The 22,424-nt window shown below is 44.9% G+C and overlaps 1 protein-coding gene across 1 annotated transcript in view; it reads right to left on the bottom strand.

Moving 5' to 3' along the window:
* The window catches only part of C6 (complement C6), a 70,764-nt gene extending 52,361 nt beyond the window's left edge, over positions 1-18,403 (bottom strand). The window contains exons 1-4 of the mRNA XM_083154298.1: positions 18,256-18,403; positions 13,719-13,876; positions 11,860-12,016; positions 11,487-11,631 (exon numbers count right to left, since the gene is read on the bottom strand). Coding sequence (XP_083010424.1) covers positions 11,487-11,631; positions 11,860-12,016; positions 13,719-13,861 — 445 coding nt within the window. The 5' untranslated portion in view covers positions 13,862-13,876; positions 18,256-18,403. The remainder of the gene's footprint in view (positions 1-11,486; positions 11,632-11,859; positions 12,017-13,718; positions 13,877-18,255) is intronic.
* Between the last annotated feature and the right edge of the window lie 4,021 nt (positions 18,404-22,424).

Here is a 22,424-nt window from a genome sequence, read left to right as displayed (position 1 = left end):
AACATTGGTTCAATTCTTTGACACCGTGTGAACCCAGTACAGTTAGAGGGATCGGGAACAAGGTTCCTTACTGCATATCAAGCTGGGTCAGTCACAGTACAGTATGTTTAGGAATTGGAGGAGAAACGGGGGTGTGGCTTGGCCGGTATTGTGAGAGGGTGCGGGGACCAGGAGCTCCATCATTATCCTTTCAATATAGGAGACAAAACTGGGGGGTGATTTTGAGCGCTAGGGGCACGTGTGCTGTGTGATGTACAGAATGCTGCCCTCTGGTTTAGGGTTGCCGCCCTTACAGAAAGCTTTAGCGAAGAAAAGAGAGCCAGTAGGCGCCTTCTGTACACTAAAAAATGTTTTAATCAACAATCAACATACAAGTATCACAATTCACAAACACATAACATGTACCTATGCATGCATGCAAAAGAGATAAAAGCTAAAAAATAAAAAATTAAATAAAAATAAAAATAAAGTAAAAAGTCTGCATCAGATAATTACCGAGTCCTGATTGGATGGTGTGGATGCCAGTAATTATAATCCCAACAAGGGTCCAGAGCTGTGCAAGATGTTAGTGTCCAGAGATGTAATACTGAACAGTTTGTAATCCAAGGTAAGTAGACCACTTGCTTAGCACTCTCTGTTGGATGCCCGATATTAGTTGGTGGCGTCCGTACTGTGGAATACAGCACTATCACCCGCGGGGTCGACACGTCAGTATTGTTGGTATTCAATGCTGGGTAGTTGTCACTCCAGCAGTCCCGATACTCGTGGATGCGAATAGACTGAATCCCCTTGTGTTACCTTCTCACTGTCATGAGCTTGCGCCCAGTATGCTGTGTCGGCGTTACCGCACTGGCCTCAGTGTACGCGGCCGGCAGTAGTAGAACACGCCGCAGTGTCTGAAGGTGCCTATCTCGGGGATCAGATCCTTGCTGGTAAACGTAGCCGGGGACCGGTAGTTAGAGGTCGGTCATGTGTCGCTGCTGTATCCCTTTGGGTGTCTGGCTGCAATGTCCACAATTGACTCCTCACGAAAACTAGTTTCGCTGCGCTCAGGCAGCTTTTTCAATTCAATTATCCTTTCAATATATCCTACCTCGGGACCCGTGGACGTTCTTTACTTACCTCCTCTGGCTTCAAAGCTGTTCCTGAGTTCCCTGCGCCACTCGTGGACCTGCTGAGATGCTTGTGGAGTCCTGAAGACTGACGGGGCCTGCTGCGATCCGTGGGACCTCCTTCTTGGATGCAGGCACCATCTTAGATTTTCCGGCGGCTCTGGCTGGACTCTGGTGCTTCGCTGGTGCCTCTTGTCGGGTGGTTCGGCGGGTGGGACGCCTGGAGACTCTCCGGAGTAGTGGCGGTGGAGAGCGGGAGTTGTCTCTGACGTGCTCGCTGCTTGGCCGCACGAAGGCGCCGGTGCCGTCTTGCCTGCCTGCCTCCTGGGCAGAGATACCTGCATTGTGATACTCCTGCATCCCTGTACCCGCTGGCCATCTTCCGGTGCAATATCCAGCTGACGCTGTCCTCCAGCTCCACTGTTCTGTGTGGTGTGGCTTCTTCACAGATGGCTTGCTGAGACCTTCAGTGATTTGGTCCCCGGCGACTGTCCGCTCACTGTACCGATTCTTCTGGTGTGCTGAGATCCACGGACATTTTGGAATCCACCTCCACTGTAGAAGTGACGAGCTCTGGCAGCGTGCTAGCTGCTGTCATCTTATTGCTTCATTGATTTATGGATGGGGATCTCGACTCCCTCTATCCTTTCTAGTGAGTCACTTGTTCTGAACCATGGAAAGCTCTCTGCAACGGATCTTCTGTGCCATAATTGCTTCAACCCAGAGGCTTCTCAATATATTTGTTGCTACACCAGGGGCTACTGCTTCTCACTGCTAGCCCTATGGTCAGCGTTGTGAGGGGGACGTGCAGGATTTGTGCGTTTTTCTTGCACTCTCACTAAATGGACAGTTACAGTACCACCCCCAGACACCTACTTCCTGTCAATCTGCGCACTGCACCTCGACCTGGTTCACCCGGCAATAACCCATGTTATTTGTGCAATTTAAAAGGGGTATAGTTCTTTTCAGTGATGGATTGAGAGCGGGAGGGGTCTGTGTGCAACCAAAGCTGCAGAGAACTGTCATGGGGGAAAAATTATAATTTACAATGCCACAAAAGGGACTGATCAATACTGCTGCCTTGGCACTGACAGGTAAAGGGGAATGGGTGGGCCCATCCTACATCGCGTAGTGTACCAAACCACACAGCGCACAATGCTGTGCCCTCCCCTATGCCCTTCCCTATTATATTGCATAGTAAATATTAATTATCTGTTTATTTCTAATAATAATACATTCAATATGCAATGTAATACAAATCTGCATGTGGTGTATGTGTGTGTGTGTGTGTGTGTGTGTGGGGGGGGGGGGGCAGAGATATAAATTTTTCCGGGCCCCAAGATTTCTGTTGCTGGCCCTGCCAACAAGTCCACTAAAGAGCACCTGCGCCCCCACACGCCCCTCCCCTGGGGTGGGGTCCATTGTCCTTGTGATTTCTGTAATGCGCATACCAGATCTCTGGAACATTAGGCCTTATTCTAGTTCACTCTTTCTGACAAAATCCTTCTTAGATTGACAAAACCATGTGCACTGCAGAGGGGCAGATGTAACATGTGCAGAGAGAGTTAGATTTGTGTGAGTTATTTAGTTTCTGTGCAGGGTAAATACTGGCTGCTTTATTTTTACACTGCAATATAGATCTCACTTTGAAGTAAAACCCCACCCAAATCTAATTCTCTCTGCACAAGTAACATCTGCCACACCTGCAGTGCACATGGTTTTGTCCATCTAAGAAGGATTTTGTCAGAAAGAGTGAACTAGAATAAGGCCCAATGACATACCTCCCAACTGTCACGATTACAGCGGGACAGTCCCAGCGTGGCCATGACGTGCTGGGTGTGAGACGCAGGTCTCTACTCGCTCCAGCCCCATGAACGCTAGGGGCCTTTGCTGAATATTTCTCCCCGGGACTGCGCTACTTCTTCGGGCATGATCTAGCGTGATATCGGCGTAGCTTCCATGCCTGTCTAAACCCCGAGCCAATATGGAGCTTACCTTCGATAGTGCGCAGCAGGACTGTCGGACGGCCGCCCTGAACACTGGTAGTGACGCGTGCAAGGCTGTTGCGTGGAAGTGACGCTTGAGTCTAAGGAGGAGGACGCCGCGCGCCTCACTGGATGCACGCGGTGTGGCGGCGGTATCCAGCTTACCCGCCTGTGTTGTAGCGTCTTGCCCTTCCTTTGCCTCCTGGAGGATCTGATGCCTCCTGGTCTGTCTCTCTGCTGAAGCCGTGAGTCCTGCGCTGGATGCCCTCGTTTCTCTCGGAGGGGGGAGCTGGACGACTGGATGCTGAGAACTACGCCAGGTTTGCGATTTAAAGTTATACGGGGTCGGCTCTCTTGATTTTATGAAAGGCAAGCTTGTTAATTTATCCCTCGGGGCCTGTATCAGGAGGTTACGGGACGTGTTGAAGTGAGAAGGGTATCACTGTGCTTCAAGTGTGGAACAATATTTCTTTTTACCAGCTGCTTGTATACTCTCCTAAGAACCTTCTCTGTTTAATTGCAACTATCTTTGTAATAAACGGACATAACCATGGGTAAAACACAAAATGCATCTGCAGCGGGCAAATTGGCGAAATATGCCAGGCAATCTGGCTCCCACACCCCTCCAGCCACGACAGAGCCCCCCCCTCCAACCTCACCATCAATTGAGGAACAGCCAGCTACCGCCACACAAAAAGTGCTGGACGCCTTAATGGCCAGTGAGGGTCGTCTGACTGCAAAAATAGAGAAGGTTCAAGGGGACCTGGACCTGATACACCAAGCAGTACAGGTGATCAACGAAAGGCTCAGAGAAGTAGAGACCCGCACCTCAAAACTTGAGGACACAATCGCCCCGATGGCCCATAAAGTGGATGACCTCGCAGGCCAATTGAAACAATTAAATGCGAAGATGACAGATATGGAGGGCCGCTGCAGGAGGAATAACCTCAGGTTTATAGGGCTCCCCGAAAGAGCAGAAGGGCCCACTCCTGAACTGTTCTTAGAAAACTGGCTGATCAAGAGCTACGGCCGAGAATCATTTACCAAGTTTTTCTCAGTTGAGAGAGCCCATCGTGTCCCTACAAGAGCACCACCCCCAGGCTCTTCTCCCCGTACGCTCATCGCTCGTTTTGTCCACTATGCTGATCGTGAAGCAATTCTTAAGCTGTCCAGAAATAAGACCCCCTTAGAATGGGACAATAGCAAAATTATGGTGTTCCCAGATTACGCTGCTCAAGTGCAAAAAGATAGAGCTCAATTCTCGGAGATTAAAAGACGTCTGAGACTGTTGGAATTACACTATGCGGTCTTATTTCCTGCTAAACTGCGAATCATACACAATGATAAGACTCATTTTTTTTTCTCTGCTAGGGAGGCCAACGTCTGGCTGGATTCTACGTTTCCCGGCAAATAGAGCGAGATACCTAGCTCTCATTGAATAACTTGCCTAGCTTTATTTATATTTTCTTCACAGCTTGATGTATCATACACTCAGGATTTCTTATGCCCTTTAATAAGATCTTTTTTTTTTTTTTCTCCTCATCTCCTCTTCCCGGGGAGTTTTCTTTTTCTTTTTCTTTCTTGATTTTGATCACAGTTGCCCTAGCAGGGGCTGGCGGAGTATCCCAGCCTATGACCATTAATAAGATTGCCTCAAGTTGCTATGTTAGGGGAAATTGGGTGGGAGGGATTTGGAGGGAGAAGCATGTCCTTGGAAAAGAGAAGGGATTGACATGCAGGGTGGGGGGAGGAAGGAGGGTTGGGGGTAGGGGTCCCGTTAGAATTGGAATGGAATTGCTCGATTTGTGCTTCATATTGCCTAAGACAGACAGGAGACTTTGTCATCTTGTCATAGAAATGTTTCTATTGGTGATCACTATTTCTCTATTAATTTCATAAATGACTGGGGAGTATAAAATCCTTTCCTGGAATGTTAGAGGCTTGAGTAATGGAGTGAAACGCTCCTTGATAGCAAGGTTTATACGTAACCAAACTGCTGACATTGTGTGCCTACAGGAGACCCATCTTGAGGCGGACAGGGTTTGGGTAATAGAAAGAGCATGGGTTGGGTGGAGTTACCATTCCACCTTCACCTCCGCCTCAAGAGGGGTCTCAATTCTAATCCGCAGAGGCCTTAATTTTCTACCTGAAAAAATAGTTACAGATCCGAATGGCAGATATGTATTTATAAAATGTAAATTGGATTTAAGGCCGTTTCTTCTACTGGCGGTATATATTCCACCACCGTTTAATCTTGAAATTTTGAAAGCCGTGGCGGAATTTATGGCCTTATATCAGGATATTTGTACTATAGTAGTGGGTGACTTTAATAATGTTTTTGATCTATCATTGGATAAAAAAAGTAACTCGGGGCAAACTAAATACCCCCACCAAGCAAGCTTTGTGAAAATGATCAATTACTTGGGTCTCCGTGATGTGTGGAGGGAAAGGCACCCAGGCTCCCAGAAATATTCCTGTTTTTCCTCTTCTTATACCTCTTGCTCAAGAATCGACTTTGCCTTGGTTAGCGAAGATGTACTACCACTTATCCAGGGGATCGATTATTTAACAAGAGGAATTTCAGATCATGCCCCCCTTTCCCTTGACCTACATCTTAAAGTTGCCACGGGATATCGCTATTGGAAGCTGAATGTATTTTGGCTTTCACAATTTGAATCCCAGAATAAATTCGTGACCATGTGGGAGGAATTTTTCTCTCTCAATAATAACACCGCCTCTACAGGTTTTATCTGGGACGCCTTTAAAGCCTATCTTCGAGGCACTTTTATTAGGGAGATCTCTGGGCTGAAGGCCTCCTATAGGCAGAAGGAGAATAACTTAGAATCGATCTGTCGTAAACTAGAGGAAGAATATACAGCCACTCCATCTGACTCCAATAGAGATACATGGCAACAGGCTTGCGATAGATGGCAGGAATGTTTGCGGGAAAGGGAAAAATTCAGGGATCTATATGCTGGTCATTTAAAATATCGTGAAGGGGACAGAGCGGGTAGCTATCTGGCTAATATAGTAAAACAACAAAGAGGCCCTAATGTAATTACCGAAATAAAATCTGATCTGGGCTTGACTTTGGTTAATACTCCAGAAATTGCTGAGGAATTTGTTCAATATTTCTCTCAGATTTATCAAACAACACAGGCCTCATCAATTTCTGAAATTCGAGATTACTTAGCAAATATTGAGCATACAATCCTCCCAGCTCAATCAAGGGCTTCGTTAGACGCCCCTCTTACTCTCCAAGAGGTAGAACTGGCTATAACCTCAATGTCAGGGGGTAAAGCCCCTGGCATGGATGGTATACCCTACGATGTCTATAAGAAGTATAAGGATTATTTTGCACCTAGACTCTTGTCCCTTTTCAATGAGATTCTTGATAATAGGACCCTGCCAGACTCTATGTCGGAGGCTCTGATCTCGGTCATATTGAAGAAGGACAAGGATCCTAAGGACGTTCAATCATATCGCCCTATTTCTCTTTTAAATGGGGACGTGAAAATCCTTGCCAAAATATTGGCTACACGTCTTAACTCTGTATTAAAGGATATTATCCACTTAGATCAAACCGGATTCATTCCAGGAAGGCTGGCCTCTAATAATCTTAGAAGACTATACGTCCACTTGCAACATCCGTATGGATCTGAGGAGTCCGCGATAGTCTCATTAGACGCGGCTAAAGCCTTTGATACCGTGGAATGGAGCTATTTGTGGGAGGTGTTAAGTTGGATTGGCGTGGGTCCGGTTTTTATTGAATGGATTAAGATTTTATATAGCTCTCCAATTGCAAGAATTTCGATTAATAGATTCATCTCCACAGAATTTAAGATCACCCGGGGTACACGCCAGGGATGCCCACTATCACCAGGCCTTTTTGCTATAGCTATGGAGCCCTTGGCATGTCTCATTAGGAGTAGTACTGTGATTGAGGGACTCAGGATTGGCAAGAGGGAAGATCGCATAGCCTTATACGCAGACGATATTCTATAATTCTTAGATAGACATATAGAAACGATACCAAAGGCTATGGAATTGATTGAGCAATTTGGAGACCGGTCTGGTCTGCGAATTAATTGGAATAAATCCTTTGCCCTTCCTCTCTACGGCCCGTGCCCCCCATTGCAATATGCTACATCTCCTCTTAAATGGGTATCGGAATTCCCTTACTTAGGTATACAAGTCTCTAGAGATCCAGCCAGATTTGTTCCTCTTAATTTAAACCCAATAATATCATATTTAAAATCTAAAATTGTCACCTGGAGTCGCCTCCCCCTAACCACTACAGGCAGAATAAACCTGGTCAAGATGGTTATACAGCCTAAGATTTTTTATATTCTTCAACACTCTCCGGTTTATATTCCCCGCAAAATTTTTAAAAAATTGGATAGCTTGCTTTCTACTCTCATTTGGGCGAATAAAAGACCCCGAATAAGGCTTAAAGTTCTTACTAGAGCCAAAGAAGAGGGTGGTTTGGCCCTTCCGAATTTCCGGTTTTACTATCTAGCAGCTCATTTGGTATATATTAGCGAAAGTATAAAGCTGGTAGACAGAGTAACCAGTCTATCTGAATGTATAGCTATTGCTACAAGGGGCCATACTCCACTGCAGTTTTTACTTTCTGGTAACTGTAAGAATAAATATCCACCTTTGCTTAAACAGATGTATCGGATCTGGAGATTGGCGGAAGCCGACCTAGACACACAAGGAGTAGACCCCGATACACCACTTTTTAACTCCAAGACCCTGGTTGAATTTCAGGAGCTCCAGATCGAGAAAATCTGGCATCCGGTGGGAATCAAATCATTGGGCCAACTATACCAGAATGGGCAAATTAAGCCCTTCCAGTTATTGAAGTCTGAATTCCACCTGCCTAATAACTATTTATTCAGATATTTACAACTTCGCCATGCCAGCTCTAAACAATTTGGAGGAGACAGGGTCAATATTGCGCCCTCAGTGCTCAAGAGTGTTCTTGGGAGGTGCCCCCCTCGGCATGGCGCCTCCTATTTATACTCTATTTTGAACCGAGTCTTTACTGACAATGAACTGATTGACCTAAAGCTTAAATGGGAGAGAGATCTAGGTACTATTCCTGAGGCTTCCTGGAAGGATACTCTTGCGACCACTAGCCTGGCAACTAATCAAATAAGATTTCAGCAAGTGCATTTTTTTCTAATTCACAGAACTTATATGACCTCTGAAGTATTGTTTAAAATTGGTGGCAGAGATAACGATCACTGCCCAAGATGTCCAAATATAACAGGCACTTTTTTTCATCTTCTGTGGTCTTGCTCTGGAATAGCAAAATTCTGGGAAGACGTTTTCGAGGTAATTCAGAAACAGGGCTTTCAGAGGGAAGTGTGTCAGGCAAATTCTGCTATTTTGTCTATTTTTGATAAAAGAGTAGTGCCAGGCAAATCTCAGAGAAGATTATTGATTATTTTATTCACCTTGGCCAAAGTTTGTATAGCCAGGAAATGGTTTGCCATTGAGGGACCTACGCTAGTAGAATGGAAGGCTTTGGTTGGGTCTACTAAATCTCATGAGAAATTTGTTCACCTATCTAGGGGATCGATGAGTACTTTTGAAAAAATTTGGCATAGCTGGCGGGAAATTTAAATAGAAACATTGTCCAATCTAATATATTCCTGTTTTATCTTGTTTATGAATCTAACGGATCCCGGGGGGGGGGGGGGAGGGGGGGGGGGGGAGGGGGGGGGACGGGAGCAGGGGGATACAGTATAAGAGTAACAATAATAACCTATTTCTTTATTTTGTGTATCTTGTCATATGTTCACCCTATATAGGTTTAGAGATACCCTATAAAAGAGCTGTTATCTAGGTTTAGTATTTAATAATTGTTGTGTGCTATGTGCTCGCGTAGCGGGCTCCACGACCCCAAATAAGGTTAAGGTAAATTAGAGTATTCATTTATACACCTTTTTTTTTTTTCCTCTTTTTTGGATAAAGGGGGACTTAACCACTGAAAACTGTTTGTATAGTGTCCTTAGAGATGCCCTTTTTCACGTTTTTTTTTTTTTTTTTGTCTCTCCCTCTCTCTGTGGATAAAGGGGGACCTAACCACTGAAAGCCGTTTTTTAAAGTGTTTCTTCTGATGCCCTTTCTCACGACTATGGTAACAGGACACGTTTTTTTTTTTTCTTTTGTATATAGATAATAACACTCTCCTGATTGTGTTTGCTCACCTTTTTTTTTTTTTCTTTTTTTTTTTTTTTTTGGATAAAGGGGGACTTAACCACTGAAAACTGTTTGTATAGTGTCCTTAGAGATGCCCTTCTTTAGGTTTTTTTTTGTTTTTTTTTTTTTGTTTGTCTCTCCCTCTCTCTGTGGATAAAGGGGGACCTAACCACTGAAAGCCGTTTTTTAAAGTGTTTCTTCTGATGCCTTTTTTCACGACTATGGTAATAGGACACGTTTTTTTTTTTTTTTTTTTGTATATATAGATAATAACACTCTCCTGATTGTGTTTGCTCACTTTTTTTTTTTTTTTTTTTTTTCCTCTACACAAGTTGTGTAGTATCTCCCTTTGAAGAACTCACAATAATATTTATAATTATTTTGGGGTTCGTGGACCCCGCTTAGCGATTTGATCCTAGTGTATTCTATTATAACTGTACATGAAGTGGGGTATAGGGGTAATCTCTCTCCTACTTGAAATATATAGTGGAATCCTTTGTATTTCATCTCACCATTTTATGCATCTCTTAGATGGAAAAAAACAATTAATATCTTGTCTGTGCCCCATCTCCATTTTCTTCTTCTATATCCTGGGTAACATTGCCCTTTCCCTGGCAATGTATGTACTGTATCTTCCTGTAACGGTATTTTTTATGTCTGTTTGAGAAAATGGGGGGGGGAGGGGGGGGACGGGAGCAGGGGGATACAGTATAAGAGTAACAATAATAACCTATTTCTTTATTTTGTGTATCTTGTCATATGTTCACCCTATATAGGTTTAGAGATACCCTATAAAAGAGCTGTTATCTAGGTTTAGTATTTAATAATTGTTGTGTGCTATGTGCTCGCGTAGCGGGCTCCACGACCCCAAATAAGGTTAAGGTAAATTAGAGTATTCATTTATACACCTTTTTTTTTTTTCCTCTTTTTTGGATAAAGGGGGACTTAACCACTGAAAACTGTTTGTATAGTGTCCTTAGAGATGCCCTTTTTCACGTTTTTTTTTTTTTTTTGTCTCTCCCTCTCTCTGTGGATAAAGGGGGACCTAACCACTGAAAGCCGTTTTTTAAAGTGTTTCTTCTGATGCCCTTTCTCACGACTATGGTAACAGGACACGTTTTTTTTTTTTCTTTTGTATATAGATAATAACACTCTCCTGATTGTGTTTGCTCACCTTTTTTTTTTTTCTTTTTTTTTTTTTTTTTGGATAAAGGGGGACTTAACCACTGAAAACTGTTTGTATAGTGTCCTTAGAGATGCCCTTCTTTAGTTTTTTTTTTTTTTTTGTTTGTCTCTCCCTCTCTCTGTGGATAAAGGGGGACCTAACCACTGAAAGCCGTTTTTTAAAGTGTTTCTTCTGATGCCTTTTTTCACGACTATGGTAATAGGACACGTTTTTTTTTTTTTTTTTTGTATATATAGATAATAACACTCTCCTGATTGTGTTTGCTCACTTTTTTTTTTTTTTTTTTTTTTTCCTCTACACAAGTTGTGTAGTATCTCCCTTTGAAGAACTCACAATAATATTTATAATTATTTTGGGGTTCGTGGACCCCGCTTAGCGATTTGATCCTAGTGTATTCTATTATAACTGTACATGAAGTGGGGTATAGGGGTAATCTCTCTCCTACTTGAAATATATAGTGGAATCCTTTGTATTTCATCTCACCATTTTATGCATCTCTTAGATGGAAAAAAACAATTAATATCTTGTCTGTGCCCCATCTCCATTTTCTTCTTCTATATCCTGGGTAACATTGCCCTTTCCCTGGCAATGTATGTACTGTATCTTCCTGTAACGGTATTTTTTATGTCTGTTTGAGAAAATGTAATATAACTTTGAATAAATAAAGTTAAAAAAAAAAAAAAAAAGAAGGATTTTGTCAGAAAGAGTGAACTAGAATAAGGCCCATTGTCCTTGTGCTATGTTCTCTGCTATATAAATGCTGCATGCGGAAAGCTATGCATCGTGAATAGATATCGTAACGTGTTACCGCACCCTATGAACTCTCAGGAGCGGAAATCAAATAAGTACACAGATCCGATTGAACCTCTTTAGAGCTAACATTGTCATTAACTGAAACATTAAAATGCAACTAAACCACTAAAGAGAATTTTGTGCCTCGCCACAGCCAATACACATAAGAATCGCCCACAATAAATATTGACAACTTACCAGTGTCACACTTGAACTTCTTAGTGCAGTCGGCTTCCTCGATGTTACACACTTTTTTCGGGACACACGGTCGGGAGTCTGACAGGAGTCCAGCGCAGCTTTGTCCTCCAAACTGAGAAGGGCGCTCTAACGATCGCACGCGGTACTGGAAATACAGTGGTGTGTTAGCGTCCCTGGGAAGTGGCGGTACTGTGTCCACAAACATCTATCCTCTACACACTAAAAGTCATGTTACATATATAACACATGAGCACCGCGTCACTCAGTAGCACATTTGTATTTTCAAGTGACCTTTTCCCTTAAAGTGCATCTTATTTGACACTAATCAGCATAAGCTGCTTGTGCATATGAAGCATAACCTCATCCATAGTACCTGCTTTTTGAGACAAGGATCACAATCTGACCATGGCCCGAAGTCACCGAGTCGGCAGTTGATTGGACATGGCTGTTCGTTGCACGATCGACTCTCAGAAAATGTACAAAGTTGTTGACAATTATTTTTCCGGTAGTGCTCATCGTAGACCACATTCCTGCAGATAGAGATTGGAAATTAGAGGAGGGCTTTAACGCATTTAAGATGAAGGTTGTGCGCAGATCCTGTTTGCTTCTCCTGCTCTATTTCTATACAATAAGAATAACGCTGGCAGACAGTATTATATTGACCGTGAGCTGCGTGCCCTTGTTGGGGGTATGGTCACTAGGTCAACCCTATTTAGGTCGACATTCATTGGGTCGACCACTGAAGGTCAACAGTTATTAGGTTGACACTGTAAATAGGTCGACGTAGATAAGGTCACAGGGTCATAAGGTCGAAACAAGCATTATGTCGACGATGGGAAGGTCGACAGTCAAAAAATAGACATGAGTTTCTCATATTTTTTTTGAGCCGACATGTGCAAACAGACGGTATTTCGACTGCCGACTGTCCCATGACGTCAGCCTCCCGTCCCCGAGCAGGCTTCGATACACCTGCTTTGACATGTGCATGCCCAGCGTTTGTCCGGGCGCTCAAATCTTTTTTTTGTAGGAATGCCCAGGAAACACTGGGCGTCCTCATGCTCCAGCTCTCTGCCCGCACCGCTGTGTGAGAATGCCTCTTTGAGTGTAATACGCATGCGTATATTTTCCGATATGCATGCGCAGGCCCGCGGCGAATTTGCATGGGGACCAAGTCAACCAGAATCAAGCGCTAAATTTCATAGAATAGATTAAAGTTCTTAGAGGTCTATTTTATTTTAAATGCATTATTAAGGCCCATAATCAATCATCTGAACAGCTACAGGGCCAGATGTACTAATGTAGGGTATAATGTATTTTAAAAAATGAAATAAAAAAATATGCAAAACAAAAAAAATTAGGAATTAAAACTTTTTTTAAAAGATGCTTTCTCTGTCCTCAGATGATGATAACAGAGCAATTGCTTTAATATACTTTAAACTAGACAATTCCTGACTGTTTTTGACCAAGGTAGAGCTTTTCACTCTTTTATATATTGGAATATATTTTACTTACCATCGGGCTTTGATTAAGAAGTATAAAACAGCAACAGAAATAATTGCTAAGTAGGACTGATTTACCATTATTTCTATTGCCATTTTAAATCAATTGGTTAAAGCTGGAAATTACTGATGGCTTTAAAAATCTGCAGGTTAGTAAAAATATCCTTCTTCTGTACCTGGATTTTATTGATGATACAAAATCTTTTTAAGCTCAGCTTTCTGGTAACACTGGCTAGGTAGGGTCATGCTGTACATGTTGCAGGGGCCATCTTGGGGGCATGGATGCACCCACCTTTGGTACCTGGGCTTCTCCAGTGGGGGTGTGGTATGACTGCCCGACAACCGGGATCCAGACCTTCAGTACACCGGTATTGGAATACCGACTGCCGGTGCTTCCACAGGGGGGTGAGTGCAAAGAAGCCCCTTTGGGCTCGGTGGCTCGCGAAGGTTCTATTCTCCCTCCATGGGGGTGATGGACCCCCACAAGGGACAATAGGCCTTGTCAGTCAGGATCCCCCCTGTTGGAGCACTGGCAGTCGGGATTCCGATGTTGGTATACTGACTGTTGAGACCCTGATTGTTGGGCAGTTATCCGTCACCCCTCCAGAGGTGACCCTGTTTATTAGTGATCATCTAATATATAGATGTTTATAGGTGATCATCGATTAATGTGAATTAGGTGCTAGAGCTCCTACCTGTACATCAGAGAATTCACCTCCAGGTTAGCACTTACCGCTGTCTACTTTCAGTTCCGTGTTCACATGTTTTAGAACAACGTGACCAAGAGCCCCATGGGTAATGTTCACAAAAGCATGAAGTCGCCTCCCCCACAATGCAGCTCAGCAGCAGCCATGTGATGCATATTCTAGGATACATTGATGACGTTCAGAGCTGAAAGAAATACATTTTATTATCACTGTCCTAAAGCAATGATCCATGAATATCCTCAGCAGGTTTGTATACTGTAATTACTATTTTACCTTCTCACAGATATCAACAAATTGCATCTCACATCTAATGTACTGTATTAGGGAATAAAGTGGTTGTCTAGCGGACATCCTCTTGGCCAATCAATATATAGGTTTAAAATGTTACAGTTTTGTTCTTTTGAAATGGACTATGTGGACTAAAGGTCCATAGACACTGGGCGATTATGGCCGGCTTGTATGGACAGCGATGGCTGCTGTCATCGTGCTATGCAAAGCCGTCCACAAAGCCGCTCATCTGCTGGTAATACCAGCAGAAGACTGGCTTTCCCGGCAATGATGCTGGAGCGCATCAACGCTCACCGCTCATCACCGGGCCGCACACAATGGGCGGCTTCGAGCTGAAAGCCGATCAAACTTTATGTTTTGAGAGGCTTTCAGCTCAAAATCGCCCAGTGTGTATGGGCCTTAATCCTACACCTCGCACTGCAGTAAGGTTGTCAGTCAGCCAAGGTTTACATCCAGTGCTCCATGGTCTTTCCATCAATGGTGGGGTTGTGATGGTTTTCTGGTGATGTCCCACCGGCAGTGCACATGGTTTTGTCCATTTTCCAAACAAATTTGTACTGCGATCAGATCTGAATAAAGGCCAATGTGTTCATTTTTCATAGCTGAGCCAGCTTGCTGGCAGCAATGACCTAGAGGTAAATTTATTAACCTTTGGATTTTCAAAGCACCTGTTGATTCAAGCCCTTGGCAGATGAATTTAAAGCAATATCAGGAACAAATGCTAAACAAGCCTGATTTAGCATTTACATCTATCACCAGTCCTTTGGTCAATGGCCCTTATTCAGATCTGATCGCAGTACAAATTTGTTCTCAAAACAGGCAAAACCATGTTGACTGCAGGTGGGGCAGATGTAACATGTGCAGAGATAATAAAATTTGGGTGGGGTGTGTTGAAACTGAAATCTAAATAGCAGTGTAAAAATAATGCAGCCAGTATTTACCCTGCACAGAAACAAATTTCCGAAGTGGAGAAGAATCATTTGATGGTCCACGACCATCGAATGATTTCTGTCCCCTTCAGCCGAATGCGAGGGGTTGTGTTCTCGGACACATCCCCTCGCATGTTACCGCAGGGGTGGGGGCGGCTGGGGCAGTGCTGACCTGTTTGCTAGGCCCAGAGTTAGATATCATCCTCTATACAGCCTATTGATTCCAGGATACATCTCTAAACACTTAGGGGTTTCATTACTAAGATGGGATGTTGCTCTGGGCAACCAATCAGATTCTATTATCTTCTAGAAGGCGCAAAATGAATAAAAAGGTAAAGCTGATCGGTTGCTAGGGGTAACATCACCTCTTCTTATTTTTAGAAGCTTACCCCTTATAATAAGTGGACAGCTGTGGTCTACAGAATCTAGCAATCTTGAAATATATTGTAGGTTGTATGTTTTCTCCCATGGGGTGCTGCTTCCATTGAAGAGCTTAGGAACACATTTGGTGAAGGGATTAAATAACGATTACATGGAAATTTCAACTCCTTTTTTATTCCCTTTTAGACAGTTATACCCCTTTATGTGCCTATGACTCCTTCCCTTTTTGTTACATGTGGTTTGTTTTTTTTAAGACTCTTTTCCATGAGTGTAGGACATAGTTGCCGACTTTTGAGCTGCCCTCTCCGGGAGAGGGCAGCCAGCTCTGTCAAGCAGGGGGGAGGGGCCATTTCCAGGACTGGGAAAAAGAGGCAGTCCGGCTGCGTGGCCACACAGATGATGCCCTGTTGGGGGCATGTCTACAGCGTTACGGCATTTTAGCCCCGCCCCCCGCCGTGCAATGCCGGTATTTCAGTCATTGCACTGCGGGGGGCGGGGCTAAAATGCAGCGATCGCGGCATTTTACCTGCGGACCCCCCCGCCGAGGGACACATCGCAGGAGCTGGGGGGGATATGCGGGAGGATTGCCACCCTTTCCGGGGGACCGGGAGGGGGACCCGATTTCCGGGACCCTCCCGGCCATTCCGGGAGGGTAGGCAACCCTGGTGTAGGAGCTGCGCTCACATAAATGCTGGGGTATTGCTTCTAGCTGTAGGTCATGGTGTTTGTCCTAGGGTTGGGCCTCCTTCTGTGTTCTTGATTAAGGAGAAATGCATGACATAAAGTGGGGTGGGTTTCCACAGAAGCAGCCATCATTGGAAAAATATAATTTCATAAGATATGGGCCAGATGTACCAAGCTTCAAAAAGTGATAAAGGGCCTTATTCTAGTTCACACTTTCTGACAAAATCCTTCTTGGAAGGACAAAACCATGTGCACTGCAGGTGGGGCAGATGTTACTTGTGCAGAGATAATTAGAATTGGGTGGGGTTTTACTTCAAAGTGAGATCTATATTGCAGTCTAAAAATAAAGCAGCCAGTATTTACCCTGCACAGAAACAAAATAACTCCCTCAAATCTAATTCTCTCTGCACATTTTACATCTGCCCCCCTGCAGTGCACATGGTTTTGTCCTTCTAAGAAGGATTTTGTCAGAAAGAGTGAACTAGAATAAGGCCCAAAGTGTAGAGTGATAAACAACCAGCCAATCAGTTACTAAATTGCATTTTTCAAACCCAGGCTGTAACATGGCAGTTAGGAGCTGGTTGTTTCTCACTCTCAACTTTATCACTTTTTGGTGCATCCGGCCCATTATCCTATAAATCAGGCATGTCCAACCTGCGGCCCTCCAGCTGTTGTGAAACTACACATCCCAGACTGCCTTGCCACAATTTTGATATTAGGGAATGCTAAAACTATGGCAAGGCACCCTGGGGTGTGTAGTTTCACAACAGCTGGAGGGCGGCAGGTTGGACATGCCTGCTATAAACCATGCTGTGTTTGACAAGGAACAGCCAATGAGGAAGACCTTTGCAGAGCAATATACAGATACTGCTATTGCATGCATGCATTATAATGTACCAGACATAGGCAAAACTGTAGGGCGGTCCGAGGGTGCAACAGACTACTCCATTCGCTTGTTGGAGCAGGGAGCTGCTGGTAGGGAGGAGATTGGCTCCTCAGGGGGCAGAGTCTCTGTCAGCATACAGAGAACCTACACCCCTCCAAAGATAGAAATTTACAATGGAAGCACCGCGCTGTTTCTTTAAAACACCATGGATTAATTGACATGCATCAATATGTAGTAATAAGATGGCCACCGTTAGAGGTGCTCCCCCACCTTTAGTGACTGACACGGCACCCAGCAATACGCCAGTGCAGCCCAAGCACTGGCAGCGGGAGGCAGCACTGCTGGGACACAGGGTCTCTATCGGCAAATTCCATGTTAGTAAATGCCGTCCGCATTGAATCTGCTTAAAAACAGCACATCAAAAATGGCCACCAGCTTGGATTAGCCGGATGCTAGATTCTGGACCTCAAGGGTCTGTCAGGGGAGGGCATTACCCGAAAGTGCCGGATTCCGGTAGTGCTGGTGCTCTGCCCTCTGGTAACAAGCATTTAACCCCTATCCAGGACCAAGAAACCCCTGGCAACAACCATGTAACCTCTGGAGAGAGCATGTAACACATGTCCATGAGAAAAAAAACCCTGGCAAAAAGTATAAAACCCCTAGCAATGACCATGCAACCCTTGGCAACAAGCAAGAAACCCCTGGCAACCTAATGATCAGAATCCCAACAGGTATAATTACCCTCTCCCCCTACCCCCAAACCCTCCCTACCTGATACCTAACCATTCTCCCCTAACCCTAACCATCCCCGTAAGTGCCTATCCTTCCCTTCTTGATGTCGAACCCTACAATCTAACCTTCCCAATTAGTCTCTAACCCTAACCATCCCTTCCCACAGCATAACCCTCCCTAGTGCCTAAACCTAATCCCCTCCCCGAGACCCCAGCTGTCGGGATTCCGGCCTCGAGCATCTCCAATGTCAGGATTCCGGGGCTAGTGTTTTGGCCACCAGTCAGGATTTCACCTGTAGGCATCCCGATGCTAAATGAATCCAATTAGCAGACAGACAAAGACGATACACGTTCCTGTATAATGTCTCTATTCCATCAACAAAACAAGTATCCACTGATACCTGCAGTCCTTCAATGACCTTCAATAGCCAATTCCCACCACACCTCTGTCTTTATACCAGAAATGGGCCCTTTTTAAAAATGCTTAGTGGAACCCTGCCACATTCTTTGACTATTCCAATAAAAAAATAAGGTGAATATATAGAAATTAGGATTTTTCTTTTTATCTGCTCTCACAAATAACAAATCAGATTAGTCTAAACAAATCAGAAGATTTTAAAATAAACAGTAATCCCTGGTACAAGTATCGATCAGTAGGACTTACCTTTGTGGCTGCTACTGTTGTTCTTGTTGTGTATGAGACTTGTCTAACTAGGAGTCCAGGGTCTGTGTTTGCTTAGGTAAATTGTACACCGTTCACCTCCCCCAGCATCCACTGAACAGCAACCAGTGGTCTGTGATAACATTGTTTCTTTTCCATTCTTTGTTTAACTGACTAGGGCTAGTATCTACTAAAGAGTCAAGCCCCATACACACTAGTAAGTACTGTATATCGTTCACGATATGAATGATAAAGATATAGTTAATTATATATTATGCATATCGTCCGGCGTGTACACTCAATATCGTTAATGATGCGCAATCCTACAAGCTGACAATCAACACCCGTCACAACTCATCACAGGCACCGCGTAGTCTTGTACTCACTCAACGGTGCGATGGAAAAAGGCATATCCAGCCTGGAGCTGATGTCCCACACCCTCCCCTAAAACACTCACACACCTAGCTTTTTTCTGGACACTCCCAGCCTTTTTCCTAGGCACGCCTGCGTTTTTCTTAGCACGCCCACTAAATGGCTGGTTTCCACCCACAGATAGCTACTTCCTGTCAATCACCTGGCGAATGGTGTGCTTATAGAAAGCGTTGCAGTACTTCTTCGTAGGATGGCCTCGCGCATGTGTACTACGGGCTGTACGCATGCGTAGTGCATCATCAGCTCAACCTTTATGACATCAGTTTTCTTGCTGCTGCTGCTGCTGCTGCTGCTGCTGCTTTAAAACCTGGACTGGACCTTCCATATTACTTTCAAAGATGTTGAGCCTGCCATACTCCTCCCCCCTTAGCTTTAACCCCTTCAGTTGTGGGTTTTTTTTAGGGAGCGCACCCCACTCTCTCCCCGGGCAGCGCAGCTGAACTGTCAATCAGCCGCTGCCCGGCCCTGCGCCCCGCCACCCCGTCCCTGCTCCCGGCAGCCGACTTGTCATAAGCCGGCGCCGGAGACGTCAATAGAAAACCCAGAGGGGAGGGGGGAGGAGGAGGCATGGCAGAGGGGAGGGGGAGGAGGAGGCACGGCAGAGGGGAGGGAGCCGGGCAGCGCCGAAGCTGCCTGAGTTCAGCAATTGAACTCAGCAGTGCTGCCCGGCTCTAAACTGGCAATCCCGAGAATTTTCTGGGCTTGCCAGACTGGGCACTGAGGCACAGCCCTGAAAATTCTCGGGATTGCCACTGAAGGGGTTAACCACCCTGGTGAAGCTTACAAAATTTCAGGCAAGCGCTCTACCTCGCCCACCTCTAGTTGTGTCATCTGCCTGGGTACACAGACCTAAACTACTTTTCAGAGGCCACTCATCTCGCCCTCCTCCTCTTCCCCTAGCTTCACCTAAGGATTGCTTGGAGGATCGGGAACTACAAACTACCTGGAAGGGCATCGGCATTGAGGTGCTGTATCCTTGGAAGATGCCTCACCTCAAACTTAAATGACTGTAAGGCCAAAAACCAACGGGTCACACATGCATTCTCCTCTTTGTTCATGTGCATCCATTGCAAGGGCGCATGGTCTGTGACCAACAAAAACTCTCGTCTCAACAAATAATAATTTAAGGACTCAACTGCCCACTTAATGGCCAAGCACTCCTGTTCTACAGTTGAGTACTTGTGCTCTCTGGGCAGTAATTTTCGGCTAAGGTAGAGGATGGGCTTCTACTCTCCATCTACCTCCTTCCCCTAATCCTGTCCCAGAGGCATCTGTCTGCAACACAACTTTTTTTTCTTTTTTTTTTAAATCGCAAGCTTGCAAGACAGGATCGGTACAAAAAGCTCCTCTTAAATCCTGCCAAGCAGTTTCCACTGGTCTAGACCACGTTATTTGTCTGGAGACATTCTGTTAGTGGAGCCGCTGGTCTAGACCACGTTATTTGTCTGGAGACATTCTGTTAGTGGAGCCGCTGGTCTAGACCACGTTATTTGTCTGGAGACATTCTGTTAGTGGAGCCGCTCTAGTGGCAAAATCCCGTATGAACCTGCGGTAATATCCCACCAGACTGAGATCTGTCCTAAAAATAGTGAAAAACCCCATGTTGACCTTTTGACTGTCGACCTAGCCCATGTCGACCTAACACTAGTTTCGACCTAATGTCATGTCAACTTAGACCCATGTCGACCTAGATCCATGTCGGCCTTAACCCATGTCGACCTTGCTGCATGTCGACCTAGTGGTGTCGACCCAATGTTTGTCGACCTAGTTACTGTATACCTAATGACCGTATCCCTATTCCCTGTGGGTCCGCAGCAACTTATTCATAGCTCTATGGAAGGATGCTGGGGCACCATGTAAACTAGATGGCAGCACTCTGCACTGAAATAAGCCCTCGGGTAGCGAAAGCTGTTTTTGCCTTAGCAAATTCTGTCAAAGGAATCTGCCAATATCCTTTTGTCAAATAAAGAGTGGTGAGATATTGGCTAAATTTTCTACCAACTCGTCAACCGGGGGCATAGGGTGTGAATCAAAGCAAGAAACTTTACTTCATTTACAGAAGTCTTTGCAGAATCTTAAAGCCCCAGGAGGCTTAGGTACTAAGACAATGGGATTATTCCACTCGCTGGTTGAATACTCTATAAACCCTAGGTGTGGCATCTCTTCCACCTCTTGCTTTAACGCTGCCCGCTTTGCCTCGGGTATGGTATATGATCTTTGTTTAATTACCACCCCAAGAGAAGTCACAACATCATGTTGGATGATCTGTGTCCTTTCCCGCAGAGCCGGCCTTAGGCATAGGCAAACTAGGCAATTGCCTAGGGCATTTTTAATGCCTAGGGGCACCAGATTCTGGCCCTTATTCTGATCTGTGCGGAAATTCCCGCATTCTTACGGAGCGGTCAGCACGCAACGGTGTTTTGCCGCATGCGGCCATCGTCCGTAGAAACGCCCACGTGTCCTCCGCATTCGGACGGACTCACTCTTTAAGAACAGGGCGTGTTTACGGACGACATACAAACCATGCGTGTGCGGGAGAAACACTCCGATTCGGCACGGTATTACAGAGTATTACAGAGTATGCTCGGGAATACCGCATCCGAACGGGAGCCAAGCGGTGCTACCGCACGTAAGCGGAGTATTTACGCCAAACAACCCACTATGAAGTATCTTCTGCTATACATCACATGACCCACTTATTCAATTACCTATCCTCATAAAAAACTTCTTATTTTGAATTGGAATCAATTAGATGCCAATATATCCTTACAAGCATGCCTAACACATGCATTGCACACATTAACCCTTACAGCAATTGAAGTGCAATGGTTTCAATTAAAGCACTGACAAGCGTCCTATTAGTGAGTAATGAGTAAAGGAGTAGATTCTATTGGGTTCAGGTGTTAATGGTTGTAGTCATTAGGCGTACGTTCGCCTACCGCATGAACGAGTGGTGTCCGCAAAGCAATAGTACACTTGTGGACACCGCACATTTCTGCCCTTTTTGATCGCGTGCATTCGGAGTGGTTTCCGAATGTACGCCCCCCAACATAAGTGTACTCCCCCGTGTCCGCCCATGTTTCCGCCCCGTTTTGCCCACTTTGAAACTACGCCCATGTGTCATTCCGCATGACGCCCATAATACGCCCCTATTTCCCGAATGATAGCGGTGAACAGTTCTGGACGGGATCTGGCCGAACTGGTACCGAGTCAAGGCGTGGCACATGCGCGTTGCGTTCTCCACGCATGCGCAGACGCCGTAAAGACGCGATCCGAAAGTATGCGGTAAAGTCCGCGTCAATCAGAATAAGGGCCTCTGTGTGTGAGTGAGGCTGTATCTGCATATGAAATATTGCATTCATGGAAATCACTGTAACATAGCATTCTGTACGCAGGTACAGCCACACACAGAATATAGGCATGCTGCATATCATTTTAATAATTGGAAGCTCCTTGAGGGTCCTGGTCACATACCAATGCAAATAAGATGAATTTTCAGCAAAAAAAGGCACCAAACGTTAGCAGAACTGGCCAGGAGCTGCATGACCTATTGAGTCCAGATGTATCCAAGCTGAGGCAGAGGTCCCAGTGTTAGCGGCTGTGCGAGTGCTGTCTGCGGGTGGGTTAATTGTGCAATAGTGTTCAGCATATGTGTAAGGCGCATTATGTGTGTCATGTATAAATGCATTAATAATGTGCGACATATGTGTAACATGCATTATGTGTGTCATGTGTATAAG

This window comes from Crinia signifera, chromosome 1 (genome assembly GCF_055691185.1).
Source record: "Crinia signifera chromosome 1, ASM5569118v1, whole genome shotgun sequence".
Classification (NCBI taxonomy): domain Eukaryota; kingdom Metazoa; phylum Chordata; class Amphibia; order Anura; family Myobatrachidae; genus Crinia; species Crinia signifera.
The sequence above is the reverse complement of the archived record's forward strand: the minus strand, read 5'-3'. Positions and strand labels throughout refer to the sequence as shown.